General features: G+C 35.3%; 1 protein-coding gene across 8 annotated transcripts in view; it reads right to left on the bottom strand.

Annotated features, from left to right (window-relative positions):
- Positions 1–1,563: 1,563 nt before the first annotated feature.
- The window catches only part of LOC121867323 (protein ST7 homolog), a 62,229-nt gene continuing 39,275 nt past the window's right edge, over positions 1,564–24,517 (bottom strand). For 7 of the 8 annotated variants that reach the window (XM_042367236.1, XM_042367242.1, XM_042367238.1 and 4 more), the window contains 6 exons: positions 17,005–17,107; positions 15,548–15,655; positions 13,893–14,028; positions 12,727–12,866; positions 4,643–4,752; positions 1,564–3,248 (listed from right to left, as the gene is read on the bottom strand). In XM_042367236.1, coding sequence (XP_042223170.1) covers positions 4,657–4,752; positions 12,727–12,866; positions 13,893–14,028; positions 15,548–15,655; positions 17,005–17,107 — 583 coding nt within the window. In that variant the 3' untranslated portion in view covers positions 1,564–3,248; positions 4,643–4,656. Of the gene's footprint in view, positions 3,249–4,642; positions 4,753–12,706; positions 12,867–13,892; positions 14,029–15,547; positions 15,656–17,004; positions 17,108–24,517 lie in introns of all 8 variants that reach the window. The other variant, XR_006089114.1, reaches the window with a different exon arrangement.

Raw genomic sequence — 24,517 nt, forward strand, 5'->3', positions numbered from 1 at the left:
AAGACGAGAGCCTTAGACTCTGAACTATCAATTTACAATACGTACTTGACAAAAAATAATGTGATCATTGTTACCAAGCAAGAAAGGCCAGTGATGTAACTTTTGGCATAACTGGTCACCACTCTTAACGGATCTCTGACACTGTTGAGCACACTGAACACCAAATTGATTATTTTATTATTACAGTATTACTTTCTTAAGTTTATTTTCCTCTTCGCTCTTCTGACCATCACCTTATCTCCAACACCAGCATGCTAGTCCAGAAAATGCAGCAGAGATTAGGGGATGCACACAGCTCTGGTAAATCAGTTGCCATAAGGTATATTGAAACAAAGTTTTATGGCTGGATGCTCCCACGGGGTGGGAATAGCTGGCAAGGCAGGGTCACTACTCCCTGAGATGATCATTAAAAAAGAAATGCAGTGCATAAAAGTACCATAGCTTTTTATTTATTATATAAATGTAACTGATCGGAATTCCTATTGGGGTTTATATAAATGGATGGTAATGCAGTGGAAGGGCCCCTCAGAATACCGAATCAGCAAAAACAAAATTAATATGATATTTACCATGACCTGGACTGGTGTTCCTGAGATTGGAGTTAAAGAGACGCGCTGGTAATGACATGATACTGTACTTGCATTTACTCGACAGCACTAAAAAATATATTAATTGGACAAGAGGCAACAATTCATTTGGATTAATCCCTCAACATATCTTACATCGCTAGACACCACTATTAATAGCACAATAATTCATTTGGATTAACTACTCAACACATCATTCATCACTAGAGACTCCTATCATCAGCATAGAAAAATATGAACCTGGTCCCAAAGTGAGCTCACCAGCTCAGGAGTTGCTGAGGTCAAGGGTCACACTTCCCTGAGTTTAAGCCCACTGACACTCCCATTAGAACACAACCCAGCAGATCCTTAACTCAGCAGCTCCTCAGCACACATATCCATAACGTAGCATAGTGGTCTAAAAAAAACCACAAAATTATATTAACCACTAGAAAAATATTAGTTCTTAATTTACTATACTGCACAAAAACCAATGATTGCAACTAAATAACCTGCACAAGAAGATGGGTCAGTCATAATGGCCTGATATCATCAGAGCCCAAATCAACATGCACATTCATGAAACCCAAAATTTTGTGTGAACCGAAAAAAATCACTCATGCTTCACCCGCTTATTCTTATTACTTTACTTCTGGGTTCCTGAGTCATGTGTGCTTTCTCCACCATACCTGTAATCGTGCTCAACAACATTGGCCCAGAATACACCATTACCGTCAAGTTGTACTACATGCATAGCACTAAACAATCCTTTAAAAAAGCACTCCCACGTCCAGAGTGTAAGATCAACCATCAGGGTCGTCGACCTCATACCAGGACTTGGTTAGACAAACCACATACACCCATTAAATTCCTTTGACTTTTATCGAACATAGCGTCAAAAGGGTTAAATAAAGTGTAATGCTGCCTGCTTACCTACATCATCATACTAAAAGAAACTCCAACAAATTTCTGTTGCCAAGGGTAATGAGACGCTGTATAATGCAAAACTAAATTCATTAAATAATTTGTCAGTTTAATGTACAAGATGCACAATTGTCACAAAAAAATGTACACCAATACTTCATTTGTGAGGGGTCTCAAACAAGATTATTGAGTATCAGAGACATCAAATCTTTAATATCACATCATTTTATATATGTAATTCAGCATGTCATTAATTACAATATCTTAAGTCATCTATCCGGAATCTGATATCTGAGACATTCAACAGTCTGTTTAGTTGTATCCCAGATAATCAAGATATTAGTGTATATCAACCTTCAGATCTTGGAAGCTTCATAAATCATGGAGGAGTGGAAATTCATTACTGCAGGCCATCTGGATCTGACCTAAGTAATATACACAAGATATTGGACAACATAAATCTTGAGGCACCATTAGTTTAAAAAGATTCTGTCATGAAAATAACTTAAAAAAATATACCACCAAAAGTATACAATCTCAAGTTTCGCAAACCTTTTTAAGTAAGTATTAGATAAAGAGTGAGTGGAAATCTTCATTTACAATTACCAGGTAGTATGTTATACAGGTATTTGCATACATGCATTTTAGCCAGAGGGAAAGGAACAGTACCTGAACTTAATAAAATGAGAACATAAGCAATGCAACCATCATTAACATGTTTGCTTCTTCTTTCATAATTTAAAACAAAAACATATTTACCAAACTGTTGAGTAACAATCAGAAAAAAAAGCATATAAATTACATCACATAAACTCAATATCCCTGCTTAATCCTTAAGTCTTGTTTGTACTCAGAATCCAGTTAAACAAATATTTGCACATTTCTATCTTGGAGTGTTCTATACATAAGTCTACATAAATACACAAAGTGTACAGTGTACCTGTATATTATGTTTCCAAGCTGTTCTTTTATTAAAATTTATCACTGAAATATGAACACTGTTCCTAGTAGTTCTGGTATTATTTGACACAGTGCATATACCAAACACAGCAATGACAATGAAATGACTCCTTATTCAAAAACTAACTGGAAAAAAAAATCAACTATTTAATGTTTCCATCTTGGTTGAGGCCACTTGTATATCACGCCAGTAACTCAAAAATTTGGAAATTACTCATTTAAAATCTTGATTACCCAGAATATCAGAACTTTTCATAAATCATGGATTACAGGTACAGTATATAAACCATGAAGTACACATAATATTATGATCTGATGTACTGGATTTATCTGATCCCAGTGGTTGTGCAGGTCCCCAATAACTGAGGTATTGGTGCACAAACTACTAAATAAGTCTTTATTTATAAACTTCCATTCAAACCTTGTCATTTTATTAATACAGGTATTCCTAAAATAAATTTATGTGATTGTTTTGTGCATTGGCCACCAACATCTCCGGTTTGAGCCATTTATGTTTTTCCTCCCTATAGAAAAAAAAATCAACACAAGCATCATTTAAGTACTATTTATGGCTCTAAACAGCAAATCACAACACTGGTGTGACAAAATAAGCAACTGGAACGTGAGGTTTACATCATTAAAACTAAAAGCTTCAGAAGCAGGTAGTAGTTTTATCACAATAACCAACGCTCACAGTAGCTAGTTTTGACAAATACTTAAACAAAAATATATGACGCAGGATGTGTAGATATCGAAAGTCGGTGATGAAGAATGCTGTTCCCAGCTGCTTCTATTAAACTGAAAAATAAATTTAATACCTGTACCATTAAATTTGAACATAATTGATATACTGTATCACATGATTTTCTCCTATACTTTCTCTCTACTTTAACTGAAAATTTTCCTAATTTCAAAAGGAGGTCAGACATCACTTGGTTCTCTCAACTAGTTAAACTAAACAAGTCTTAAGAGGCCTTAAAATGCAAAATTTCAAAAAAGTATCTGCCAGGATTGATCTGATGACTTCCGAAATGCTACATGCCACTCGTGATGTCCCGGGTGGGTTGGGATGCATGGCTCTGGGGCATACTGATCCTACTACATTTGGTAACCGAACATCATATTAATTATGTCAAAAAAATACACATGCATTACTTAGGGTAAACTACTGTATATACCGAAGTAAATTCATGTGAATTGGTTTACCTATTATTAAACATTACAGTACAGGGAGCCCCCCAAGTTTGCGGATTTTTCTCGGTTCTCGGTTATTCGCGGATGACACCCTGGATGTACCCAAGAATGTCTGTGGGTAGTTTTAAAGTTGCCGGCATTTTTGTGGCTGGGACAGGGAGCCATTAGTTCTAGAGACAGTAATTTCCTTTACCTGTATTGTAAATATGTTTGTGTGTGTGTGTAGACACACACACACACACACACACACACACACACACACAAACACACACACAAAACACATACTGGGTACAAATAAAAAATAATTGGAAAATCCTCTCACAAATAATCAGAGACAAATTTATTAAAAATGTGAGTCTACCCTCAAGTCCGTGCTCTATTACAGTACTTTATTAATAGAGCACGGACTTGAGAATAGACTGTCACATTTTTAATAAATTTGTTTCTGATTATTTGTGAGAGAATTTTCCCAATATTATTTATTTGTACTGTGTGTGCATGTCTACACGCACACATATTTACAATATAAATAAAGGAAAGTACTGTCTATAGAACGAATGGCTCCCCATCCCAGCCGCAAAAATGCCGGCAACTTTAAAACTACCCACAGACATTCTTGGGTACAACCAGTGTCACCCACGAATAATAGAGGACCGCAAAATAAAAATCCGCGAATTTGGGGGGCCCCCTGTATTTCAAACATATTATTTACTATGGGTAAGACAGAAAATGTTCCGAGTAATCGACACATGGTACCTCATGAATGCAGGGTTACCAATGTATATTTTTATATACAGTATAATTTAGATTTAGATTTATAGATTGTTTTAGTAAATTTGTAATTTTACTACTGCAGTTCAACATTAGATATTACAATAGCTGAAATTAACTAGAAATTCCCAGCAATTTTCACGAGACACTCCAGCTCATTTTCACTTCATAATCTACACCTTGAACAAAAAGGATTGAAAATTATAAAATTGGAATTCTAAGAGTACCTGAGGTATGAAGGTCAGATCCGTGATAGATGGTGTAGGAGGTTTGAAGGCAATACAGCTTCTAGCTTTTCTAATACATATTGGATGGGAACATACCACCAACTCAGGAGCTGAAACATTAAAAAAAATATACTTTTACACACACACACACACTAATAATTTTTACATTACAAAAATCAAAAAATATGATAATACACTATTATTATAACGTACAATTCCTTTTATCCGAATTTCAATTATCTGAATCTTACAGGTATCTAAACTTTTGTCCCCTTTGGTCTGACTTGGTAAAATTTTTAATTTATTCCAACTACAGTATCTGAACGCACCCACGCGTGGGAAGCTGTACCTGTCTCCGATGACTGTCAGGCTAAGCATCTGAACTGTGTCACATTGCCCAGAGGATGGTTTGGGTGTGGAAGAAGCTATTCTTTGTATATAAAATAATATACAGGTATACTATACATTACCTGTAAATGTGAGGAATAAAAAAAAAAATAAACAAATAAAAGAAAGAAAAATACTGCTTTGCCATTTGGCAATCTTGTCACTATGCACGAGATAGCAAGCTGAGATCCTCCACGCTGCTCCCCTTCCCCGCTATATAGTATCTGTTAAGTCCCACACACGTAAAAGTAAGAAATGTATAATCCTTTTTGTTTTTACCTTGTGATACTGTACTGTATTTATCTTTTTCATTTTTTGCACATTCTGTATGAAGGATTGTGTGTCCATGTAGCAGAGTAATATATACATGAAGGAAATTACGTATAACTACAGTCAGTTCTGCTATAACGCGATACAGTCGGCCCTTAACATACGCAGGTTTAGCATACACGGATTTGCAAATACGCGGATTGCCCCGCCGGAGGAATATTCTGTACAATGAAGTACATTCAAATCGCGCGCGGCACCGAACACGGGACACCGCCCGCTCCCGCAACCTCACACACACACGCATAGCTCTCCCTCACTCAGTCAGTCTCGCTGTAACCACACTTGTGTTGACATCAGCATTGTAGTTGCAAAAATATTACATTTCCGTGAATGTATTATATCAAGCACAGTATGAATAGAATATCACTAATATAAGAGTATTTTAACCGAAAACTACTAAAAACACGAGTAACATATCTTGAACATCGGAAGGTTAGGTAAAGTCTTTTGTTTTCATGAAGTTTAACCTAATTTACATTAAAATGCATTATGTTTCAGCAAAACTACTATTTATTTCTGAGAATATGGAAAAGTAATATTTTGCTGAAATGACGTACGTATTACAGTGAAAAGTGACGAAAGCAATGACTCGCTTTCTTTCGTTCAAAAGATGTTACCGTAATCGCTTTTCGAATGGTTTTCAGTTAAAAAACTGTTGTATTACAATAATATTATATCCTAATTCACTTGTGATGCAACAGTTTTTTTAACTGAAAACCATTCGAAAAGCGATTACGGTAACATCTTTGAACGAAAGAAAGCGAAAGTCATTGTTTTCGTCACGATTTTATCCCACTTTCCACTGTAATACGTACGTCATTTCAGCAAAAATATTACATTTCCGTGAATGTAACATATCAAGCACAGTATGAATAGAATATCATTGTAATATAACAGTATTTTAACCAAAAACTATTAAAAAAACGAGTAACATCTCTTGAACATTGGAAGGTTAGGTGAAGTCTTTTGTTTTCGTCATGTATTTTATCCTATTTTACATTGAAATACATCACGTTTCAGCAAAACTACTATTTATTTCTGAGAATATATTCATTCAGGCACAGTTTAGGTAAAATATACATGTGCTGTAACATTTTTTTAATTGAAAACGATTCGAAAAACACGTACCCTCTAGCCCTGTTCAAGGAGAAGACTGGGAGGAGCTGTTTGGTGCTTAAGACGATGACAAGGAAAGTGATTTTGATGGATTTTAATGAAAATATTCAGAAAGACCCTGGCACTGTCAAGGAAAGTGGCTGCTGAAGGCTTCCAAGACATGGCAGAGGACGCGATTAGGGAGCTAATTGAAGAGCACGACACTGAGCTGACTGAGGAGGATCTACAGGAGTTAGTAGACTCGGAAGAGGAAGAGGAAGCAAAAGGGAAAGAGGAAGAGGAAGAGCACCAAGAAATAACGTTGGAGAAGTTGGGGGAGATGACCAGGAATATTGAGGCACTGAAAAACCAGGCCTATAGTATGGACCCCTCCATGGTGCGTGCCCTGAAATTCATGCGAGGGATGGATGACGTTTTTGCTCCATACAAAAACATCATGGAAGAAATGAAAAGAAAGAGACGACAACTCTCCATCACCATGTTCTTTGATCACCGAAGGAGAGATTTAACACCATCAATCACTGGCGGCAGTGAGGAAGCAGCTGAATCCACCGTCGCCCCCACTTCACCACCTGTTATGGAATTGAGTGACGATGAGCCCGATGACCCCCGTCCTGTCGCCGAGGATAGGTATGGTACAGTAAAGTGAAATTTTTATCTCTTTTTTTTAATAGCTTTTTAAAAGCTGTTTGTAAAAATGCACAGCACAGTACAGTTCAGTACTGTACATAGGAAGTGGAGGTGCAGTTATTCACAAAACATTTGTGTTTGTTGTCGGCATTAGTGACGGTGAGGAGGTGGAGGAGGGAGCGGAGGGAGCGATTACGATAAAATCTTTTGAATAACGAAAGAAAGCGAAAGTCATTGTTTTCGTCATGATTTTATCCCACTTTCCACTGTAATATGTACGTCATTCCAGCAAAAATATTATATTTCCATATTTATTTCTGAGAATACGTACCGGTATATTCATTCAGTCACAGTTCAGGTAAAATATACTTGTGATGTAATATTTTAATGAAAATACGGTATCATAGTTTTCTTTTGATTCAAATTTAATTAACAAAGATTGATGTTTCAAATGTAATGAACAAAAGTTTATGTCCAGTATCTATAAATAAACTTTAATAAATGAATACTTTATGTTTTACATCATCCTGTGCTACCATACCATGGATTTGGCTACTTTGGGCTTGCTATGATGACGCAAGAGATCTGCCCTGGCAACTGTACCGACACTCACAGCTGGTGGTGCGTTGGTGCATCGTTTCCATTGTTTACTGGTAGTTACTGGTAAATATTTTTCAACCTAACAAAACTATTACCCGTTTAGAGGTCGACCCGCAATTTTTTGCCAAATAATTTGGTCTTAAAAACTCGAACTACACACAGGTATATACGGTAAATAAGGACATGGGGGGCCCCAGGTTTTATTTTGTGAGGGCAGCAAAAATACGCGGATTTTTAACATGCACGGGTATCTCTGTTACGTAACCCCCGCATATGTTAAGGGCCGACTGTAGTTGTGTTCTTGTATAACATTGTGTTATAGAAATTCGCATAATAGAAATAACAGGTGGAGAAAATAGGGTTAGGTGCAGATAACTACTCGAAATCGAAAAAAATTTAGTAGTTAGCCTAACACAAAGGTTAGCACAGTCTAAATAAATGTTACAATCATATCTAATAATGAAATCATACAGTAAATGTAACACTTTACCTTGAAAAAATGTGAATATAACTTGATGGGGGAGAAGGGTGATTTTGAGGTTGATAACATCGAGCTTCTCTTCAAGTGTTATAGCCTTTCTTTTACGATCATCACCGGGAATGCGATCACCAGAACGCTTCTTGGAGATATTCTTCTTTACCATATTCACAGTTAATACCACAAAATTGGAGAAGTAGTAAGCAAAGATCGCGTTACAGCAAACAAGCGTTCGCGTTATACAAATATCGTTCCTCTATTCATAAATGGCGTTAAGAGCCAATTCGCGTAGTCAAAACACGCGTTATAGCAGAACTCACTGTACCTGAAATTGCACTATTACCCACAATCTCTGTCCACAGTATTTCAATATCTTTAGTGGAACTTCTGTACACATTTAAGTAAATACAATATTCTGTATAACTTTAATATTTGTGTTTGTTTGTTCATTTAAGGTGTTTGTATTGTACCATCAGTTAAATTATTGCGTGTTCTTGAGGCACGTCCATGTACCTGTACTGTATCCAAACTTTCCAGGTATCTGAACCATCGTTGGTTCCAATGAGTTTGGATAAAAGGAGTTGTACTGTATTGTATTGTACTGTACTGTAGTCTTATCATAATTAAGGTTGCTGTATCTTAATATTTAATGAATTGTTATTACATTGAAAAATAACCAAGAAATACCCTGGTCTCTTCATTATAGTGTACTGTATTGCCTATCATATTGAGTCATGTTCGTGATATCACTGTTCGTTGCCATGCAGGACAGAGGTTCATGTACATTGGGCGTCATATTTTAATTGAAGACTAATCAGTGTGGGCTTGCATAATTATTGTACAAATAGACACCTAACTGGAAAAAAAAGTCGAAATATACCCTCAACATATTTAGAGCAAAGTGGGGGCTAAAGACTTTCATTAGAACTAATTCATTTTACATTATTTTTCAAATGAAATGAGCTATGCCACTTTATTCCTGCATCTTTATACACAAGAGATGTCTCCATGACACTACCTTAGCAACATTTACTGAAACAAGTTAACTTCATATCAGCACTCCTTTAGTGTACCTCACCTTTTAATATCCTGAAACATGCTGGTGGAAATCTTCCTCACCAAACAACCATCCATTGTTATATGTTATTCATAAAAAAACATCTTTATTGATTCATACATAACTTGCACATGCACATGGATTCATCTTTCATAACATCAACCCAAACTATTTATGTCTTTTATAGTGTGCATGTTGAACACTGCCACAGATACAGGTGTTAGTTTTTGAAATTCCTTGACTTTTCCTAAAATCAACATAAGTCTTTCCCTGCCCAAATAAATAAAGAAATCAGAGAGTGTTGACCTTCCCCCCACAATTAACCATCCAAAATGCTACAAAATGTATTATAAACCTTGATTTCAAGTAATTTTTTCTTCATTAAGAAACACACAAAACTCGATTCTCTGCTAGAAGTGACTATTGTGATACAGTACTGTACATGTATACCAATTCACATGTTGGCTAATCGAAATACCCCACAGATAAAATATTGGTATAAAATTCCTGGAATTGCAACATAAATTCCACATGTGTGGATTCTACTCCAACTTCAGTTTCTTTTCAAGTATGTTGATAAGTGGCAAAAATTAAAAAAAAAACACATTTTCACTGGAAAGAATGAAGGTAATAAATTTAAAAAATAGCAATTTTCTAGGAAAGGGAGTACAGGGAGTTCTGCTATAACGCGTGTTTTGACAACGCGAATTGGCTCTAACGCGATTGATGAATAGAGGAACAATATTTGTAAAACGCGAATGCGTTTGCTCTAACGCGATTCCACTCGAACGGTTGTTGTGGCTTGGCGCGGGGTTATGCAGTGTTTACAGTTCACGTTCGGCATCACATGTTCTATTGATTTATGTGTTTTGCTTGTGAACAATTGCAGAAATAATTTACCGTATATCTCGGCCTATAAGAAGGAATTTGAACCATAAAAAAATTAGCCCAAAGTTAGGGGGTCGTCTTAGGCACCAGATATAAAATTCTTACCTCTTAAATATTGCGGTTTAGCGTGTCAAGAGTGGTGATGGAAACATCGTAAACCACTCAAGGTCCTACCACTTATTATTTTATAATGAAACTTACGTTTGGGAAGCTGGATTAAAATGAAGATTACCGGTACTGTATATTAAAATAATAAAAATGTACTATAAACCTGTCTAACATACCGTAAAAGAACAATATACCCCGGTAATAAACACAGCTGCTATCATCACCACCCCCCCCCCATTTGCCAGTGACAAGAAAGGGAAAGTGACCTTGACTGTGACCGCCTGTGGCTATTTTTAGCCGTCCTTGTGTTTGGAGGTGGTCAGTAATGCATATCTGTATATTTACGGATGATAATACTTATCTCCTATAAATAATTAATTTAAAATTTATTTTTTTACAAAGAATATTCAGTAAATGACTGCGTTAATTCTTGAAACTACCGACAGTGGTAAATTTAGGATATAAATGATGAACAGAAGTCACGTCATGGATTCGGAGTTTGGTCCTTAATGATCACCATAAATGTCTGGTCAACTTCACCTACCAGGTATAATGGTAGCCTCCCTTTTTTGCGAAACAAGTATATAATTAAAGAAAATACTTGCAGTGTGTTTAATATATTACAGTATATTATAAATAAATAAATAAACAAATAAATCGGCAAATCTATTTCAAGTAAATGGAAATATTTTACTCACACTGACATTAGTTCCAGTTAAATAACTGACGCTTAAGTGAGTCACTAGTGTACACCAGCCGGTAAAATTTGATGCCAATACTTTAAGTGAATTGGCCTTATTTTAAATAACCAACCATAAATAAATGCAAAAAGGAAAAAAGATCAAAGGTGAGAAAAATTATATTGTATGTATGTTGTGTTGTCAAAGGAAGAGAAACAATTGAAACTCTGCAATTGTGTGTAAATGAGGCAGAAAAATAGATCAGCAACCTAAGACTTGGTCACAATTTTCGTGATGCCATATGGAAGTAGGCTACCATTAGACAATACTGTGCATTATGCTTCCAATATCTTCCCGAGCGGTAGTATCTCCCTGTTTGGTAGCTGCCTACTACCTATACACAAATTTTAGTAATATTACTTTGATACAACATGATAAATTACACAAACAATGAAAATAAACAAACAAAAGTTATTTACCAAGACCGTCTCTCTGAGAACAGAGGGTAATAGATGGAGAGGAGATAAGAAGGCTATTTATAGCCCGTCTTTGTGTAGGAAGTCGACCACACTATAAATAATTCATTTAAAATTTATATTTTTTACATAGAATATTCAGTACATGACTGCGATTATAAAATAGGCCGAGATATACAGTATGTAATATTTATGTGTGGGTGATGTAAACAGAGTGCTTGGCCTCTCTCTCTCTCTCTGTATGGATGAAATTCGTGGTTTAGAGTGAGTGATACGAATGTCGTAACATTACTAGGCTGAAGGCGCCTGAATACTACTTAAACACATCAAAATTATGTTAATTGATCACTGTATAATAAATTCATTCACTCATAATTTAAAATTCCCTTATCATCCTGTGTTATATACAGAAATACTTGAGTCCCTGAGCGAGTACACAAAAAGAAAACGGAGGACTAAGACATCCTGAAGTGGATAGAGAACGGACATCTCTACTGGGGGACTCAAACGTTTCTCATGTTTTGTGGGCGCTGTAGCATAATATGAATAATATGTAAATTACAATTTACATATATATATACTGTATGTAAATTGTAAAAATTTAAATAAAAGAGAAAAACTAAATACGTAGCATTTAAAGTGTACTGTACAGTGTTGTGGCTTGGCACGGGGTTATGCAGTGTTTACAATTCACGTTCGACATCACATGTTCAATTGATTTAGGTGTTTTGTTTGTGAACAATTGCAGAAATAATTTATGTAATATTTATGTATACAGTATACCTGTACAGTATATGTAAATTGTAAAATTTTAAATAAGAGAGAAAAACAAAATACATAGCGTTTTAGACCCGCGTGCTCTGTTTACTCCACACGTTCCGTTTGAAACACGTGTGAAGTTTTTAAGCGTCCTCAGTGAATTCTGATTACTGTTTCTCCAATTTTGTGACTATGGAAAAGAAGCGTTCTGGTGATCGCATTTCCTTTGGTGATCGTAAAAGAAAGGCTATAACACTTGAAGAAAAGCTTGATGTTTCATGACTCCTCAACATCAACCTTCTCCCCCATCAAGTTATATTCATATTTTTTCAAGGTAAAGTGTAACATTTGCTGTATGATTTCATTATTAGATATGAATGTAACATTTATTTAGACTGCTATCCTTTGTGTTAGGCTAACTACGAATTTTTTTTTCGATTTGGAGTAATCTGCACCTAACCCTATTTTCTCCATAAGCCCTGTTATTTCTATTACGCGAATTTCTATAACACGATGTTTTACAAGAACACAACTATCGCGTTATAGCAGAACTACCTGTACTCTTGATAACTGACCGTCTTGGCCAGGGCCCCCATGGGTTCAGGATACTGGTGGGTGAGAAGTGCAAGGAGAGCAGTGAATGAACAGAGCCCAGCTGTGAACACAATGAAGAATGGTAACTCCTTCTTTGGGTACACTGACACTTCATGGAACGCTGTAAAAGAAAAAGAAAATTTTTTATCAATTCTAATAAATATTCAACGCTGAAGAATAAAACAAAATACATTATAGTCCTGAAATAAATATTACTATCAGCTTATACACTTATAATACAGTATAATGCATGAAATTAATGCCTAAAACATTTCATAACCATGTTCTCTTTCCTGAACACACCACTTCTAGTTTCAGTAGTTTATTAATATTTGTTTAGTGTGCTACTACTTGTATCAGGAACTTTGAAACCTAAAATGAACTTTCACCAATAGTGTTCCCAGTGTATGAATAAACAAAATGAACCATGTAAAATTCTGTCAATCTTTTTCATAACTCTGTAAATGTGCACAACTGATCAATACTCTGTATTTGGTTATATTTCATCTATAAACATAAGTACTTTATTATATTCAAGAGTTAGTTTTTACTTTCTGTTCTTAAGTATTTTAAAATATGGTACTTTATACTCAACTAGCTCTAAATAAGGTTACTTGTACTCTTAAATAACTTTCTTCCCAAGTCACAATATTTTTACTCAAGTAACTTTTATCAGTATTTTGTTCTACCCGTACAAAACTGGGTTTGGACATTTTGGTTTAATAAAGCTGCATAATAAATAACAAGCTTTTTTATGAACATTTGTAGGCTTTATCCAAAACAAGCCAGTGGGAGGGTCTAAGACTTATCAAGCTATTAGATATGTAACTTGCAACAACCGGCAGCGAGGGATAAATGTGGTTGCAGATAAGGTTGTTTTGCTTGCACAACATTGCCTTGCACACCAGCTGTCTGTATATTCTGCAATCTATAAACAGTACCACTTAGGTTACTTGAGTTATTACCAAGTACTTTTCAATTTATCCCTGTATTTTATAACTACCGTATCCCACAAGACTATATATAATATCACCCTTGCAAATCATAGTCAAATTTACATGATGTGTGGGTGAAAAGTAAGATAGAAAAAAATATTTTTTATTGAGACTGTACAGTACATTAAAATTCAAGAAATGAAAAGACTTACATGGTAAAAGCTCCCGGTCAGCACACTCTGTACACGTTGGGTAGGGGTAGAAAAGGTGACCTTTTTCAAGAGGATATGGAATGATTCGGAATGTACCCTCCCAGGTGCAGTGAAGGAGGTTCAGTGCCCCTTCCACCTGTGAAAAAATAAAAGAGGATTGATCCTCAAATCCCAATCCATAACCAAATTACAATCAAATAACTCAATACTGTATAGTTAACAAATTTAAGAACTGAAAATCCAGATCCCCAGCCCCTAACTTGTGACTGGGATTTAAAAACCAAATAAATTCAATAATGAATTAATCCTTTGTACTATGGTCCCCAAGTACAGTACACCCTTAACTTCTAAATTAACACTCTTCACCACTGGTCAGCCCACTAGCTGGTTGGGTGATTGGTCATTTCTCTTTTACAAACTGTTGGCAAGTGCTGGGCATGTATGAGCTCTAAATAGTACCACAACACGCACCAATGGTGGTCAAGTCTGATCTCAAAACAGTTCACACTCGGTGCCGTCACAACATTCTCTAGCAGGCTATTACAACAGTTCACAACTCATACTGTCACAACTTTCTGTGGCAAGTTTTATATATATATATATATATATATATATATATATATATATAAAACAAAAAACAGACCAACTGCTCAAATGGTTAGTAAGCTGGTAAGTAGTGAAATGATACGTAAATAAAAAATAAAAAACTTGAGGTTGTTACCTTTATTGTAAAAAAAAAATTAAATAAGCTTTTAGGATTTCATGTATAAGAGAGCCATTAAATTATTTAAATGTGTTTCATCAAATATGTTTTTTAAGGTTTAATATCAAATGAATACAATGAAAACCTAAAGTCTCCCCGTCCTCAAAAGATGGCAGCACAATCGAATCTCTGCTACCATGCACAATTCACAACATCCCAAGTTCTATTGCACCATCACACACCTTGAGTCCGAACAACTGCAATCCCGGAAGCTATTGTTCAAACTCAAGGTGTGCTAGAATTTGTTAAAAAGTGTTTTGAAATGATGGAAGTAATGTTGGAATGAGAAAATGTAGCATGCTAAAACAATTTTTTTATATTTTGGGGCTGCAGTGTACCCTCAGTGCAACATTTCTAACACATAACAGGTTTCCATTCCATATATGGCATGTCTGCATGTCAACAGTTGGAGGTAGAATGTTCCGTAGGTGGTATGTTTGCACTGAAGGGGTTCAGCATGTCCATTGCCATTCTTCTGGAATTCTTCCCTCATTCAAGCATAGCTTGTACATTTTTGCTGTCCTCAGAAATATTCCGTAACTAATGAAAGGGCTATGAGTGAGTGTTTTGGAGGAGTAGATCAGGTAATAATGTTAACACAACTAAAATATTTCAGGAGCAATTAAAGGAAATGGGCATAAACTAAAAAATAAATACAAAATACATACATGTTTACCAATATATATTCTAATTCCTGGTAGCAGATACAATAACTACAGCCACATCAGTTTATTCCATCACATGAAAATATTTTACATGAAAATTCCTGAAGAATGAACAATACAATATGATCAGTTCATATTGTAGTAACAGAGAAAAGATGGGTGGTCAGAGAACCAGAAGCACCTACAAATTTTTATTTAGCCTTCGCAACAATGTATACTGTACTCACCCTTTTCCAATGTGGGAGGTGAAAAAAAGCATATGCAATAGCTTCTGAGTCCCCTCGTTTAAGAATATGTTCTGGTGGGAGAATGAGGGGCTTCATCTCCAGAAGATACTGTGACAAAATAAAATGTAAATCAAATTATAGTCTCCTCATTAAGAATTTAAATTTTATTATAAAACTTTACAAATGGTGTGGAAATTATTTTGTTTAATTCCACAGAACATTATTAAATTGTAAATAAACCTCATAGCAATTTGCCCCGCAGAGCCCTAAAGCACCTTCGAATATTCAGATGGTGGGTTTCTGTACAGAATTTCAGTATTCAATATTGAATAAGCTTGTTGTCAGGGGTATGTTATGGATTTCTAAGAATAATTTGTATAATCCATGATTCAGTTGTACAATATAATAACATAAATAGTGGTGTTGGTTTATTACTGTAAAAAATAATTAGTCTGATGAGAGTAGATGGCCATCCAATGATTTAACTGGTTTGGGACAAGTTAACTTTCTCATAAATCACTTTAATCCTGTTGAAATAGTTTATATGAATAAACTAATATTATATTAAATTGTATTTTAACTACAGTATTAATTTCATGTAACATTGAAGTAGTCAAAGTAATGTATAAACTTAATTTGCATGACAATGTGTCACAGTGAAGTCATTTTTGGCAGGCATTTCGACAGAGTGCTGTTGCTTGAATTGGGAAGCTAGAGCTGCTTACCCCACCATCACAACAAGATGTACGAGAAGAAATCAACTCAGTATTGCTATGATTATATTACCACGAGAGACAATTCAACGTAGATATGACTAAACACTGGCTGAGCCTCGGTAAAATGGCAACACAGATTCATAACCGTTTCCTGCGAAACACAGCTAAGTATCTAGCAGTTTATAGGAGAATGGCAATTTTCATAGGAGGGGTGAGGAGGAAGTAAGCCTCCATTACTAAATTTCAGTTAACTTATACTGTGTCGTATCGTGTGAAATTTTGTACAACAAATGGCACATTGCTGTTATTTATTTACACCAATCTTCAAAGTTTCTTCTCTGAAAACTGGTTAATGCAGAATGATGAATAATTAAGAGTATTAGCTGCATTAGAATATACTGTACAGAGCAAACTAACCTTTATTACTCAACCAAAACATTTAAAGCACGTGTAAAATAATTCGGTCTTTCTGCAATTTGACTTATTAATACAAAAGTATAGCTGACAAAACTGTGCCCAACATGTCTTACCCCTCAGACTCTCATTTGTCTTTGTTCATTATCAAGTTTTCACTTTCTTTCAATTCAATGTCCTATACACCTTCTAAATATTACACTAGTACATTATCAACAATTTCTCATCTACCAATTCTGCATAACTTATAAACAAACTGTTTTGTTGAGTCATTAGGTTACAGTAATGTACATTTAAAATGAACTTCTTTTAAGTCTAAATAATCACCTTTGGAACATGTGGATTGAATTCTACAGCCCGATGAATCGCTTCAACTGCTGCCATTTCTGCTGCTGTGAGGCCACGTTTACTGGCTATATCTGGAGAAAATCTGCGAACAAAATTAATTTCATCAGTGATTCTTGTTTCTGAAGTTACTGCAGGGAAACATTATACATTATGGGCATTGGATATAAATCAATTTTCTACTGTAGAAGCACAAAGAACACAGCAACATGAATCATATGTATATACAGTACTGTAATTCTGCTCAATGATTTTACTATGTAATACAGTACATGTAATTTGCAGGTACAGTACCATAATAGAAAAAAATAAATCACACATTATAAGAAATAGAATATCCTAATTTTGGTTATAAATGTAGGAGAGTAAATTCAACTATAGGAAAAAAAATAGCACATGAAATCCTTTTTGGGCTACATAGGGATGTGCACATGATTGTACAGTGAGTGACAAAACTTCTCCTCCAAGAGCCCCAAGCACCTTTACAAGTGAGAGACAGTGGTTGTCTATCAAGTTGACCTCCTAATGCCACAATTGTTGAGGGGAATATGTTTACTGAAGTTAGAACCTCATAAACACCTCATGTCTGAATACAAAGTAGTAGTAGTAGAAAAAAAAATCATACAAGTCTCCTCACACTGAGCCACGAAGGTTTTGAGGGGAGGAAAAAGTACAGTTCACTATCTGTGTCATTTCTGTCTTCCCAGCCTGATAGGACCGGATATGGAGGAGAAAGTACAGTTCTCTATCTGTGTCAAGTTCTCATCTTCCCATAGCCTGATCGGACCAGATATGGAGGAGAAAGTACAGTTCTCTATCTGTGTCAAGTTCTCATCTTCCCATAGCCTGATAGGACCAGATATGATCCATTCTAAGAAAGGAAAAAAGGAAATGAAATGAAACTAGAGCAGAGGAATAAAGCATTTGGAAAAAAATTACTAAAAGAAGCTAGAAATAGCCAATAAGTTATTAAAATATTTGTAAAAGTTTTTAACAATTGCTGTCTTCTTCCTCCTCTTTATAGTACAAGTCTCATATCCTGCCTGTATATATACACTGGGTGTTCCTGATTAACAAAAATCAGATCAACAAAAATCTAAAGTTAAGAAGAAGAAAATTGCCCTAGGCTTCAATAAATGTAAAAAAAAAAAAAAATTTCCACAGCACTCGAAGATGCTGAGGTGCTGGCACAAGCATCTCAGGGCTTCCCATACAGAACCTGGTAAATTTATAAAGACAAACTAAAAACAACATACACTACTCTACTATATTAAGAGATGTTAACTATGCTAAAAATTTACACATGAGGTGTTTTAGTTATCAAGGCCAACAGGATCGTTAAGCGAAGAAATGGCAAGATGCTGACTCAAGATATTTTGACTGTGGCAATGCTGATGTGTTTAATACTGTATCTCAGACTTTGATCTGACATCAGTGGAAGGATTAAAATGCAAATGGATTAAGTTTAGCATTTCTTCTTCAAATAAAACCTCATCCAAAATCAAATCGAGTGAAAGCAAAACATCTTAAAACGTACTTACAGTACAATACTGTAATGTACAGTGCAGCAAACTTACTGCTGGTGCATCACTACCAAATTAATAACATGTATCTTGGCGGAGTCTCACACAGGTTTCAAGCCCTATGATTTCTTGTAAGTAAAATATTATTACTATATTGCATGAATTTCACTTATTATGTTTATTAAAGGCTTATAATCATTATGGACAGCATTTTTTTATTAAAAACATGTTTTGTAGCATTATAATATGTTTTAGGGAAATTTTTTCTTTGTTTTTTAAAAGAATGTATATCAGTTTTAATAATGGGAGTCTGGGGAAATTTTATCCAATTTACAAAGATCTATTTACAAAAGGTTTTCAGGAATGGAACCCTTCTGCAAATCAGGGAATGCATGCATGTTGTTTCTGCAATATATCGCTCTATAAATTACAAAGGGGAAAATGGGGTATGGGACTGAAGACTTAAAAAATACCCTAATAATCCCTAACTACTATTTATACCTTATGCTATAATAATGCAGTCTTGTTTTTACTATCAGTAAGCATATTTATTTCACTTATTAAGTCTACAAATAAGCTTCTAATTTGTCATAATTTTCATACAATCACCATATAACCTACATTCCTTTAACTCACTGGGGATAAATAGACTAATCTCCACCAGTAAAGTCACTCAGCCAGTTACCCAATTGTCAGACTTCTCATTTACTGTCATGTACAGTATATGTGGCAGAAAAAAAAAATTATTATTTATATATATATATATATATATATATATATATATATATATATATATATATATATAATCAACACCTCAACCCGCCAGGATTCGAACCCACGGCCCACAAGCCTATGACTGTGACCGGGGAACGCTAACCACTGGACCACCAGGATACTAAAAGCAGTCCTAGACTTTGTTATATTTCACACAAAGCCTGTTCAACGAGCTATAACGAACATTATTTAAAAATTTTTTTTTTTACTAATTTATTGTTTTTTTATTACAAGTATTAATGATATTCTTTATTTCAGGGGTTTAGATGCATATTTATGCACTTTTCACAATTTTTACAATTTTATATTATATTTTTCAGTGTTAAGTGGATGTATTTGGGGGCCTGGAACGGATTAATCCTATAACGAACGAATGTTATAACGAACAAGGTTCTAGAACCAATTAGATTCGTTATAGCATACCCCACTGTATTGTATTTTACGGCATATTAAACACTTTTTTGTCTGAAAAAATGGCTAAAAAAATCAGCCTGCATCCTATATGTGAAGTTGCTGTCTCCCGCAAGGTAATGAATCCCCCCCCCTTGCTGTCTCCAGTAGGCTAAATTCTACTTAACCCAACTCCAGAATTAAAAATATATTACTGTTTACTTAAACACATCATTATTATTTTCACTTAATTCAAAAATAATTATTGTAAATATAAAAGGTCGGTCTATAACTACTTTGTACTGCACTGATGACGATAACCTGAGACGATTAACGTCCGTACAGCAGAGCCAAACACCAAACTTTTCAAAGGTAGCTAAGCAGTAACCAATTCTGAAATCTTACAAGCATTGAAATCTATTAATGCCATACCTGCAACATTTATTTTTCAATCTACAAATACCTGATACAAATGAAGATTTACAGATAACATTCTTTTCAACTTTACATCTGTTAACATCGCTGGCGGCATTGTAGCCAGGTTAGACTCGTCTCTGTAACCAGGCAACTGGGCCAAGCTGTTGTTTTTCAACTAGTATTTTTGGATAGATATAAGTAACTTTCTTCATTTATTTTTACTGATGCTGTATAGATGCACACATCATCCTACATACATATTGTGAAAAAAAGAAAAGAAATAATTGTCCTAAGGGAATCTTTTAGATCTCAGAGAGAGCTCAAAAGGTTGTAAACAAAATACTTTCATATTATTACAAAAACAGTACCACAATTACAACAAGAACAACCATCAACTAGCAGTGCTGGAGCTCGTGAATCTTCAGAAGCTGTATCTCAATCACTAACAATCTCAACTTCAAGTCCTGAACACAGCTGCACTCTGCCAGTAAAAGGACATTCCAGAAGTAGTACAGATGCCCTGATGTTAATGACTGTTCTTTAACTGAACCAAAATGTGCAAGCAAAGAAGTCAACATGCAGAAGGATGCAGCTCTAACCATTGCATGTGTCCTTAACAAGTTTCCAAACATGAAATCACATGTAACTGAAAGAGATGGGCAGAAGAGTGGTTATTCTTTGTGAGATATGCAAGGACAATGAAGAAGCTACAAGAAAAGCCTCCAGATACAATAGTGTGCCTCAGGCTAGTAGTGTTCAAGTAGATGGTACTGAGAAGCTGACAAGAATAATTGACCACATGGCTTCAGCTGTACACAAGGCTGCAATTGATCAAGATAAACTGGAGGTGTGGCACGAAAGCAGTTCATCACTACATGGATACGTGCTCTTATCAACTACGAAAGATCTCAGGTAGAAATTTTAATGAGAATGGCCATGGTTGTGTACAGTGATTGTCTGACAGAGACTGAATCAGCACATTCATGGCTTATGAGGTCTCTGTAAATAGAGGCATCAAATCACACGCTGTACTCACTGTGATGTGAGATTATGGACCAGTTGTGGCATTTGTACCAAACACTCCTTCATCTAATGAACTTCACTGTCATGATCCCAATTTTTACCGTCAAATGCTAGCAATCATTGCAGAGTTGGAACGTGAATGACTTCAACAAACCTTTACAGATTGTGTAACATATAGCTTGCAAATTGATGGCGGCCGTAACAGGCAGAAGCTGGACCACAAATACATCAGTGCCAGGCTGGCTAATGCTAATGGAAGTGTATCTAGTGTCTACCGGTATGTCTGCATGCACTCGCCTGATGCACCAGGTGCTGTAGGTCTTCTACAAACTGAAAAAGAAGCTATTAAGTTCATTGGAAACACACAAACCCACAAAATGATTGGTACCACTACTGATGAAGAAGCAGCTCCTTGGTCAGATTTGGCAATTGAAACCATTGTAAGTACAGTAGTATGCCAGAGCTCAACACTTGGAAGACAAATATTCTTGGGCTTGTCCAATATACCCACACAAAATGAAACCCCACTGTACGGTATATCAATTATTACCACAGCTTAGAAAATACTTTTAATTATTCTTACTAAATGCTTATTATCTTAATGCCATAAGAGTGGTAAAAATGGGTGTAGATAATGGTGGTGGCTCACTTATGTTGGGTGGTCCATGGTGGTGGGTGAAGGTTGATAGGTATAACAGTTGTGATATAGAGAATATCTATATATATTTCAATTGTATAATATATTTCAAATATATTTATAAGTACAGTACATCATGTTTTTTCTAGTCATTTGTAACTGTTGCTGTATGAAAATATCAACCCAAGCATCCCAAAACTTCCCACCTGGGATCACATTCCCCAGGGGGTAAATTAGAGTTGCATTTTTCAATATCACACATCATAAGGGTTTTCAGGGACAGAGCCCTTACTATAAATGACTAATGAGGACTCTGTAGCTATACAGTAATTAGTTGGTTAAAATTTTTTCTTTTTTGTGATAAAATGAATAAAAGGGCATAGCTTCCAACATTTGTTATTCTGTATTTTATATATGCAAAATAAGCAAAAATTGCTATACAGGTACTGTAATAAACAATGAAAATATGCAATACATAGCACAACATAAAATAAAATAGCATATATTTTATATACAAAATAAAGCTCCTGCTCTTGAACCATCTTATGGGTAATGCTGTGAATGCTGTGACACCACATTAGGGAGAGCAGAATATTGTTCACACTCATGCGATTCATATTTCTTTTTTCTTTTTTATAGTTTTATATTATATTTCCTTTATTTCTCACAACTTTTACAGTTTCATTACATGAATCAGTGGCAACATGTGTAGCCATCTCAAGGGTACAGCTGCCTGGCGATGTGTGTTATGTAGTGAAGATTATATGGGTGTTTATGGGACCCACTTTCAGTGGAGTTGAAGTGGATCACACTTACAAGGTGCTTTCAGAATACTGTACAGTATTTTGTTCCAAATTTCTGAATTATCTCAGGAACAGAGCATTTAATGTCGACCATGGCTAACACTTCAAGTTTATCCTTTCTAGTAAGGCACTTTCTGCTCCTTGGGGCCTTAACCGAACATACTTGGTTGGTCATTGTTCTCATAATGTGCCTCATTTATGTCATGAGAGAACAGGCCTGCACTAATTTGTAGCCACATGTAGACCGAGTACAGCATGGCTGTGTTGTTGTGATGCAGTGGGTACCAAGTGATCCATGCCAAGTCACTCTACAACAATAACAATGACACGAAATATCTTGTTTTCAAATTTTAACTAATTTTTTCCAAGATTCGTGCTTCGGGTTTTTACTGTACCTTGTATTTCTCAAAAGCTTGAATCAAATTATGCATGATTTTTTACCCAAATCTCAGGGCCCAGATTACATACAGTACATGAAATAGGCTTATACAGGAGTATACAGTGGTCCCTCAATTAACGAACAGAATTGGTTCCACTGAGTCGTTCGTTAAGCAAAAATTTTGTTAACTGAATCTATTATTTCAATGGGATATTGGGTAATTGGTTCCAACTCTCAGAAAAAGTACATACAAAGTACTGTACAGTATACCGGTAATAGAATTAACAAAATATTAAAAATAAACTAAATACAGTACCGTACTGTACAGTATACTGTATAATAATAAATAAAAAACAATAGAATACTATACTTTAACTTACTTTGAGGTGTGTATGTCGTATTCCCAGCAGCTTTGTTTACATATCAAAGAGCTGATTGTAGAGGCAATCGATGATGAAATGCCATATTCTTTACAGAAAGCATTGGTTCTAATGCTTTCTTTCTGTTTCATAATAATTTCTGCACTGTATATTATCAATATGTGAACTAAATTTCAGAATGACCAATAATTTTAATGTAAAAATGCAAAAATATTCAAGAGACCAACAAACTGGATGTTCACTCCACTGTAAACAAAGTTAAACTGAGAAGCGTTGGTGGGTGATTCGATCTGTTGATTGGCACACAAAAACTCTTCCCTGTACTGTATGTATTATCAATATGTTAACTAAATTCGAATGACCAATAATTTTAATAGAAAAAATGCAAAAATATTCAAGAGCACAACTTTCTTGATATTTACTCCACTGGAAACGAATGTAAACAGAACCAATTACAGGGGTACTATATTGGCGGACTAGCCGATCAGCTGATGCACACAACAAGCGTGTTTCTCGTAAGGCTTCCGTTAATCGAAGTTTTGTTCGTTAATGGAATTGAAAATCCTTATGGGAGCTAATTCGTCAACAGAAATTTTTTTAATTGGACCGTTCGTTAATTGAGGGACCATTGTATACTGTACTGTACATTTTGAAATCAAAACACTTATTGGAACTAAGAAATTTGTCAAAAAGATTGTCAGCCCGAACAGCTAGTACGCTGATAAGTGGTGAAAAAATACATAAAAAAAAAATAATAAAAAGAAATGGGGATGGTGAGATGAATGAGTACAGTACTCTGACTGAAAGATGGGAAACTGTTCAGAATTAAGTGAGCCTTAGTATTGAGAGTAGTGACGAGGTGTTGCACAGAGGCAGGCTGAGATGGTTTGAGCATGTGAAGAGAAAGGAAAATACCAATTAGGTTAAGTGATGCACGAGTTTGAATATGAAAGGGAGAAGAGCAAGGGTAAACCAAGAATAACATGGGTTGAGGTTGTTAAAAGAAAAAAAAAGACCTTGGAGATAAGGTTCTGACAAGAAACTGCAAGAGACCATGCAGCCTGGAGAGATGCCTTCAGGTAATCACAGCTAACCCACATAAGCATGGAAAATGGCCATAGGACAGTGAGAATAATGATGGCGATTATGGGTACTAGAATACCTCAGGT

This window comes from Homarus americanus, unplaced genomic scaffold (genome assembly GCF_018991925.1).
Source record: "Homarus americanus isolate GMGI-L3 unplaced genomic scaffold, GMGI_Hamer_2.0 scaffold6317, whole genome shotgun sequence".
Taxonomy (NCBI): Eukaryota; Metazoa; Arthropoda; class Malacostraca; order Decapoda; family Nephropidae; genus Homarus; species Homarus americanus.